The following is a 9303-nucleotide window of genomic DNA, read 5'->3' on the forward strand; positions in this document are numbered from 1 at the left end:
TTAAAGGACTACTATTATAAGTATTTTATGACTGTTTGTCAAGCATAAGAACAGTATTGAGATATTCGCAGAATCTAAGTTAAGTTCCATTGAATCAGGGAGCTGCTATGTCTTATCTAGCTAAATCAGGCCAAATGAGATGAGACAAATAGCCTTGATTGTATCTATAGGTTGCACACATGCCTATGTTGCAGAACGTGTGTATTTTACTCTCTAAACATGCATGAACTCTCATGAATCTCTCTAAAGAACAATTAATGACAGCAGAAAAAGAAAACTCCAACAGTTATAACAACTCTAAATTTGAATGCAATAGGTAAATTTAGTAGAGCTGTAACCCTCCACCTTGCACTCCAATTTACATGCCATTTTCAAAAAAATATTTATATGGCACCAGACATGTTAATTGTTCTTCATGGTAAATTAAGCCAGTGTCTGCTTTTTTAATTTTGCATCACCTGGATTTGGCATGGGCTTATTGAGGTTCAAGAATCTAGATGCATTTTCACAAAGGCTATAAATGAATCACTTTATTTTTCCTTTTTGAACTAGAAAAAAAGAACTTCGAAAAGTGCCTTACAAAAGACTTCCATGGATATGCCTTGTAACACATCTGAAGAGTTACCAGGCAAGATGAACTCTAGATTTTTTTTTTTTGATTGAAAGGGAGGCAAGATGCCATCCGACAGACTTCAGATACATTTTACAAGATGAAGCTTCAAATGATCCCATCCAAACTCTTACACCTAGTTATTTGAAAAATCCTACTTTTGGTTTAACTTCTACCACTGAATTAAGCAAACACTCAAATCTTGCCTCTAAATGCCTCACCCTCGGTTATAATTAAAGTTAAGACAATCCACCATCGATCATCTTGTTGTCAGCACTCACAAGGAACTACACTAAAAAGAAATATGCAATTCAGTTGTTACTCAGATGCCACAATCCATATTCAAATTTGACTGGTTTCAGCATCAGTTTTTAAATTACACACCCAACTTCTAGCTGTTTGCCACTGGCAGAGCAAGAAATATGCTCTACCTATTGAGTTCAAAAATTGCAGCAGAATGCTAGAAAGAGTACCAACTTGTCTCTTAAAGCCCCACACCAACTTAATATTGCATGGACTGAACATGTAAACATGGGTTAGGATACCTTATAAAAGGTCTATCAAGTGGGAAAGCTGGTGTGATGGACCTTCACAATATCCCATTAGGCTTCATTTCCTAGGCTCCTGTAGAACATGATGTGAAAAGATGTGCTTGTGATGAGGGGGGAGTCAAAAAGTGCAAACCACTATAAGAGCAAAAAGCTCCATGGTTTGTGTGCACGATGGAATGTCAAGTAGTAAATGGTAGATACTAGTTGCTAGGCTAGTGGCCCCTCTCATGAGCTATAAACAAAAATTGGTGACCAATGAGTTCATTTGAAGGCCACTCACTTGTTTTTTTAAAATTTTTAGTAAAGATGAAGGGAAAATCGTAGATATATAAAGATGGTACAGACCTTAAAGTCTCAAGTGCCATTTTCCACGCTTGTAGTGCTTCAAGGAAGACTTAAGTGGATACTTGTCGCTGCTGCTTCTTGGTTTCCTTTAAATAAAGAAAAAAAAGGAAACTAAAGTTATAGTCACTGCGTGGAGAGGGTCTTCCCTCGGAGTTTATGTTGGTTGATTGGTGGAACCCTTTGTCTTCTCTTACCTTGGATCAAGTCACAAAGTTTAGTGCTGTCAGCAAAAGGACTGGACCTTTCCCTACCATATTTCCCTGTGGAAATGGATCAGAATCCACCCAGGCCAGCACGGCCATGGCTGGAACCCCGTATTACTTTGAGCCAAAAGCACTCATATACACAAGTGATCTATTTTTCCTTCCACATTCACTGAGCCTGCCTGTTCCTAAACTACCTTCTTGACTTGTTACGAACAGAGGATTGACTTTAACTTCGGCAGAACCTTATTCAGTCCAGTTGGAGATTTCACTTGGCACCCAGACCAAATCTGCATGCTTATATTAAATCTTTTTTTGGTCATGCAACATTACCTAGTTTATGTTATTTGCTGTGGTTCTTTCATTATGGACTGAATTCAAATGCTGTAGGTCGAGAAAACTTACAATCATCATCATCATCATTGCCATTGTAATGTCAAATTTTGTTTTGAAATTACGTAAAGCTCGTGGACAAAATGGTTTGGATTCATCAAGATATGAGATAAATATACTATTTTCTTTTGAGATGGTTCGCAGACTTGTGATCCTCACTTAAATGAACATTTATATTACTTTCATAATCTGCACATCCTTCAGTACTTAACCTGACTGTTACAAAAATTATGTTCAGTGAATTATGTTAGTGCCACAGCTATGCATGACCTTGTTTCACCCCCTTTTTTTTTTTTAATGATCGAGAACGATCATTTATTTCAAGAAATGGTGCCACAATTATCCAAGTTAAACATTTGGGGGGAACATTTTGCAAGACTTGTACTTGGAGCCTTCTCCAAACAAAAGAGGGACACAGCTACTATATTCTGATTTACAGTGACAACAATAAACTAATTATGTCTTGGAAATATTAAAGCATCCCTACCATCTACTGACTGTAAACCACATGTCATACAAATTTTGAATACAATCTCATAGAGACACAATGAGATTCTTGTACTGAAATAATGTTATAGCCATATGTGAGTACCAAATATTTTAAATCAAGAAGAGGTGGTTAGAGTATGGTGCTCCAACTTAATGCACCAAACATGTGCTTCTCTGTGATTCTTCTTTTGGTGGTTAAGTGCTTCTTTCTGATTCTGATTGCAGAGTTATGATAAAATAAGTGCTTCTAGATTATTACTAGTAAGCTTAAATGTTGGATGGTATGGTTGACAGGGACAACTTTGTTCCAAAAAAATGTCTGTTGGTCATGGTTAGACCAAGCTTTTAGATTTTTTTTTTTGTTGGTGGTTTGGGGGAAGGATAATATTTTTCTTTTTCATCACAAGGTATTACGTTAATATAGATTTCGTTGAGATAATGAAAAAATACTACTAAAGAAAGACTAAAGAAAGCAAGGAATAAAAAGAAAATGAAAGGAAGAGACAACAAAAAAGAAAATGCAAGAGAATTAGGTGGAGAGGTTACAGAGGAGAGAGAGGGAGGCAGCAGAAGGTTGCTAAGAACTACAAGCATAATAAAAAATTGTTTCAATTATTGAAAAATTCTCACATTGTTCACATTTTTTTCCCCGGCTATATGATTCTTTGGATTATTCCCAGTCAGTCAAAGCTTACTGAGAATCTTTAATTTAATTAATGAATAAGTAACAGCTGATTCATACGATAATTAATAATGCAGTTGTTTTTATTTATTATTTATTGCTCTTGCATGATCACTATGGAAAAGTATGAATAGATTTGTATTCTATTTTCGCATATCTCTCTGAGATTTAAATTGTGTAAATTCCTTCTAAACTTTTTGATAAAATTTCTTTTTCAGAATTCTAGATCATTGTACCTCCTCCAGCAATTCCAGGACCACCAAACTTGTGGTCATATTTAGAAGGTGAGAAACAATAAACTTCTTGGTTAAAAACTTCATCTCCAATCAAGATGAAAGGATGAATATAGGAAACAGATTCAATTCCTAAGCCGTCCATCATGCAGAGGCTAGATTGCTCTCTTTTTGTGCGCGAGCGAGCGTTAGTATTGATATATGAAGCATTAGCTATAATCAGGCCAGTAACAAAATATAAAGTACTGTACACATAGATGCCCAGTGGATGGAAATGAACCCATTCTCATTACAGCAGAATTACAACATGAGTGACACACTCTACACTAATAACCATCCTGGATTCCCAATGACAGCCATTGGATTGATCAAGATGTTGTCATGATTGGGACTCACCCAACAGCAGACCAATGCCAAATTGCCCCATCAAAAGTAACGCCTGTGTCTGGGACTCCACACAACAGTTCTGGCGTAAACAAAACGAGCCTCATTTTCACCAAGAACTTTGTAGAACAAGCAACTCCATTATGTTACAGAGTGACATGATACAAAGCCAAGCCCCAAGTTCTCTGATAAAGATGAGAGAACGAACATAAGACTGGCTTAACAAAACTCAGCTCGTCGAAGCTAGTGGCACAGAAGCTAATGGTACAGCTGTGGAAGGGTTCCGATGAAGCAACTGGAATTTTTTTGGTTCTGGCAACTCAGGAGCAGGCAGCATAGTTTGGTCCGACATTAGTCGTATGAATGATTCAAGAGCGAAACGCATCCAGTCATACCGACAAAGTTTAAATGCCTCCCTCACTTGTATCTGATTTAAGAATAGTAGTGTTAGAAGGGGGCCTGTGAGTTCTCAAATGATGCACCTGGTTTGTATACCATATAATTGGAGTGCAATTAGATACTGACCCATCTCCTTTTGTGGCTCGCCTGTTCTGGCCAGCACTGAAGCTCCTCGGTGACCTTCAAGGCATATATGTAGCCCTTGCAGGTTCCTTCATGGCTGCAACTATTCTGTCTGCTCTTGCTTCTAAAAATCCAAGAACCCAGACAAGTTTCCTGAAGACAAGAAAGGACAATGATCATCACAATGCTTCAACTAATGGTGAACAAGTTCACACACACACACACACACACACATGCACGCCCCCCAAGCATAATTGCTCTGTGGTTTTCTGTCTGCACCCTTTCCATGGTTATTACTTTACCTACCCCACTGATTATCGGCTATTTTAAGTTATTGAAGAAAAGGATGATGCCAAAGTACTGCAGAAATTATAAAAATGAGAGCAACGAGCATTCGAACCTTTTAAATCAGATAAATCATTCAAAGGGAGAAAACAGAGTCTCCTTCCAAAAGAGATAAATACACATGATAGATAACAGTCCTGAAGTTTTGGTTGAATTGTTAAATGGATGGTTTTACCAGCATTCAGATGATAAATTAATAAAACATGATCCTAAACCAATTTTTGTATACTAATAAAATATTTTCAACAGGAGGATCAGTAGCAGATAGGAACTTACCTAACTTTTAGCTTTAAAAAAAAAAATTGTGGTAATGGGGGATTGAACCCGACATGAATCAAGGATCAGTCGGAGATAAGAACCCTTGAATATCAGATGCAAATACTACGAAGAACGACATTATGACTCTGTATATACCCTATTCATCTGTCTCAGTTACTCAACTGATGTGCTAAGGAGCTCCTAATTTAATGAAACCAAAGGAGAAAGGAAAATGTTTCCCTTTCCCCCTTCTTGTATCCTTATTTTGGCACCAGACTCGAGTACATAGCCATGTTTATAGCTCCACCTTAACAGAATATTGAAGAAAAGTCAACCCATAAAGTTTTCACTTAACTTTCCTGGTTGGTGGTTCCAAAGCATGATATCGTTGCAACAACATCAAAGCTCGAGCAGTTCCCCCAACATCAAGTACCTCTTTTTAAATACCATGATGTGCTTCTCCCACTTCTGAACTTACAAGATGCTTTAGGAAGAGAATGAAGCACCAGAATTTAGAAAAATCAGACTATTTTTACAATGATATAAACCTGAGTGGTTAACTTGCTCAAGTAATGTGAGCATCATCACCGAACAGATCGAGCAGTACAAGAGATAGGCAAGCAACAGATAGATCACATGCATATCAGTTGGGTAAGGTGGCAGATCAATGATATTAAATTCACCTAAAGTGTTAAAGAAAATGCTCGAGGAATGGGTTGTTGAAGATGGAAAGTGGAAACAATATAATTTGTTTAATATAAGAGTGATGAGCACCACGAGGTTGACAAACATGTTATATGCGTTAAACGAAAACTTTGGCTTTTTAAACGAAAATACAATTATTTAAATAAGTAATTTGGATGTTAATCCTGCTACCGAGGAAAATCACCTTTTTTTTTTCTTCAGTAAAATGCAAATCGGACTCTAGATATAGAAACTAAATGCAACAAAGGAGCAATGGACCATATACTTCATAGTACCATCAGCAAGACTCTCCTAGTGTTTGCATCACGATAGAGAAATAACAAAACTCATGTTGCAAATGCAAATTTACAATTAAGCCAATAACAAGTAATATTTAAACTTTAGAATTAAGAGCTTCTAAGTGTCAGTTTCATATTTTTAGAGTATATGGAACAGCCTTCTCATATAGTATTCTAATAGCCCTTGCCATAACACTTCCGACTCTTCTATGCTAATTTCTATTTTTAACCGAGTTCAAAGATTCATTTCATCAGGACCATCATTCACTCAGATACAAAGCATTTACCTTGTTATCTGATTCTTCCTCTTGGTTCGTAGGAAATTAAAATCACTCATGATATACACAACTCAAGACATGTTTTCACATGTAAATGGGGAAAGAAATTTGACTCAAGAAAGCTACAGTAACTCTAATAAAACCGACCACCCCATGTCCGCAAACAATAAATTTAGATTAAATACTTACGCTAATAATCCCGTCCACACCTGCCTCCTCCCAAGCTTCGCGGCGTGCTGCTTGTTCTACACTCTCATCATTCTCCCATCCACCCTGATGACCAAAAAATCAATTCTTGAACCTTGTCAGAGAAAATTAATATACTTCCAAAATCAAACTCTTGAAGCAAATGGAACAGAAAGTTGCACCTTTGGGAAGATAAAATCATCTCGATTCGGTGAAGAAACCATGAGAACTTCCAGCCTATCTATCAAATTGCCACTGTGAGACTCTGTGTCTGTTTTTTGTCTATAAGGAATGCATCTGTTTCCACCACATGAAAGAAAAGTTCAGAAAAAGAAAAAGAAAATTAAATTTTGGACAATTATACCAGAGAAGACAATAGAAATCATATGTTCTTTAAAGCTTAGATTGACAATTCATACGGTATAGATCAACACCTTATAACATAGTCTGCCTGATGCACAACCAAAAAACAGCATCTCGCATGCTTGCCATAGTCAATGGATCAAGAATATCTATTAAATAATTGCAGCTACTTGGCACCGCTAGTTTAGATCAAAGACACCATTGAACTCCTACTCAGTCATCACGCGAACTTTTCCTACACCGATACGTAAGCTGCTTCTAGTTAGATATGATCATGGCTACAATTTCTGTCCAATAGAACCCAAGTATGAATCCATCCCACACATTTACTACGTCATGAGAAGATGTCATGTAACACTCAACCAGGATCGCAGCAAAGACCCCAGTATATAAAAAGAAAACAAGAGGTAATTGGCTATCGAATTATTGCTTCCTGTACTGTGGCTTATGCAATCTGATGTGCCACCTTTGCATGCCAACATGTCCGGTGATCGAATAGTTTAGCTTATTAAAATGGTCTTATTCCTAGCATCACCATTTACATCATATCCATCTGGTTATTTTAGGAATGCTGCTATACAAACATCAATATGGAGAGAAAAATATTTAATCTCTCCTGTTTTTCGGACATCAGCACAGTTTGGTCATAGGCATCAAATCCAAGCCAAGATATTCTGATAAAAATAAAATAAAAATCAAGTTTTTAGAGGAATCAGCCAAGGAAAAAGGCATAATACCCTGCGACAAGCCGATACCCATTTTCGTAACGCTGCTGATGGCGCCCCTTCCGAGCTACCAGAACCAACGACATACTTCGGCGACAAAAAAAGCTGTGAACTTTAGAGAAGACAAAGCAGCAAGCACATAGAAACAGATGAGAAGAGGCTAACAGATCAAAAATCCTAGTATAAATACGCGAGAGAAGCTCTGTTTCACCTGAGATATCAGCAACTCTCCAAACCCAGAAACAGAGCAACAGCCTCAGAACCTCCACCTCACAATCCGGAGCTCCATTCCCTCTTGGAAACCAACCAGACACACTCTTTACTCAAAAGGACCACACCTTTCTCCTTCCAAACAGCATTCCAAATAAAGAAGAGAACTGCGAGAGCAAGAGAGCAAAAGAGAGATGGATCGCCGAATCCGAAAATCTCAAGCAAACGCTAGAGAGATAGAAGACGAGCAGAAGAGGGCTTCTCCAAAGCCGACCACCATATGTCACTTCTGCCGCTTCCCGCCGAATTTAATGCTTCCCGGGTCAACGAAACCGCCCAAAGCTCCTCTTTTTTTCCGAATAAAAAACCGATCTTTGTATTATATTCCGACGCCCAAACCCTAAACCTAACAAAGCGAGCAACCCCCGAGGACTGGAGAAGATGGAAATGGAATCGAAGCCGAGAAGAGAAGACTTAGATTATATCACAACAACCCACAATTATGCAGTTGGGATCTTTCACAGAAGCCGTGGCTCCGTCGCCATTAAGAGAGAGAGAGAGAGAGAGAGATTTCGCGCGGGACCAATTCAACTCCCTCGGATCGAGGTTGGGGATCAACTATCACTCGCGAATTTTCTTTGTCCTTTCTTTTTTTATTTGTTCGGTTCAATCATGATAAGGCGGAGGGAGTTTCTAGACCATTATTTTATTCCTTGATCTCTGATTTTTCGGCTTATTTTATATGTTTATAAATATTTTGCACGTAGAACCCTAACTCACATTGTATTCATATATTAACTTCCAATGATCATTTTTACATATCAATCCCTGGAAACTATGTAAGGGATGCCCCATACGGCGACCCAGTTAATTTCCTAGAGTACTAGAGGAGTAGCTTGAGCAAGCTGCACTTCAGATCTATTGCAGTTACAACTGTATATGTTGCCTATGACATCGGGTTGGCCAGAAAAATTTAGATTTTTAGGAGGAGCGGTCAGAGCTCAGGTGCAAACTACTGAGATCATCCATTCAGATCATTTTAGAGAACTTGTGATAGCTCGAAAAAATTGAATCTCCACCTCAGCTCTTGTAGCATCTTTGAAGCCCTCACTTCCAAGTTTTTTTAGGGTGAACTTCGATGGATATATGATAGATAGTGGTAAGAGGGGCGGAGTGGGCTTTGTAACTCGTTGCTACTGGCAGTAACCTGATCTTCGACACCTCAGTTCTATGAGCTGAACTGAGGGCCAACTCGACTAGCTTTAGCTATAGTTGGCATGCCATGAGAGCTGACGTTATCCTGGTTGAGAGTGACTCTGCTACAGTAATTAGTTAGATACAAAGGCAGGCTAGAGAGGTAGGACCTCATGCTTTAGGATATGTGAAGTTTGGTGAGAGGATGCATTTTCTTTGCAGTGAGACATATCTATCGGGAGGTGAGCAGATCTGCGAATTAGGTGGCCTTTTCATGGCTGACCACTCCAATAGGGTGCTCTGGATCAATGTGATGTCTACTTTTAATGTTCTTCAGGACTTACTGCTT

The 9303-nt window shown here is 38.3% G+C and overlaps 1 protein-coding gene across 2 annotated transcripts; it reads right to left on the minus strand.

Annotated features, from left to right (window-relative positions):
- Window positions 1–3771: 3771 nt before the first annotated feature.
- Window positions 3772–8442, minus strand: LOC103712374 (nudix hydrolase 12, mitochondrial-like). Of its 2 annotated transcripts, none has more exons than XM_008798879.6 (6): window positions 7762–8442; window positions 7563–7662; window positions 6645–6759; window positions 6466–6549; window positions 4416–4565; window positions 3772–4317 (listed from the first exon to the last, which is right to left on the minus strand). In XM_008798879.6, exons 2-6 carry the CDS (start codon window positions 7634–7636, stop codon window positions 4120–4122), a joined length of 621 nt encoding a protein of 206 aa, XP_008797101.2. In that variant the 5' UTR covers window positions 7637–7662; window positions 7762–8442; the 3' UTR covers window positions 3772–4119. The 2 variants fall into 2 exon arrangements, with proteins under 2 accessions (XP_008797101.2, XP_008797102.2); XM_008798880.6 differs by having other exon boundaries at window positions 7563–7655; window positions 7762–8407.
- Window positions 8443–9303: the final 861 nt, after the last annotated feature.

Source organism: Phoenix dactylifera, chromosome 4 (assembly GCF_051530095.1).
Source record: "Phoenix dactylifera cultivar Ajwa chromosome 4, Ajwa_hap1_PhDact_Kaust_v1.1, whole genome shotgun sequence".
In the NCBI taxonomy this organism is placed as follows: domain Eukaryota; kingdom Viridiplantae; phylum Streptophyta; class Magnoliopsida; order Arecales; family Arecaceae; genus Phoenix; species Phoenix dactylifera.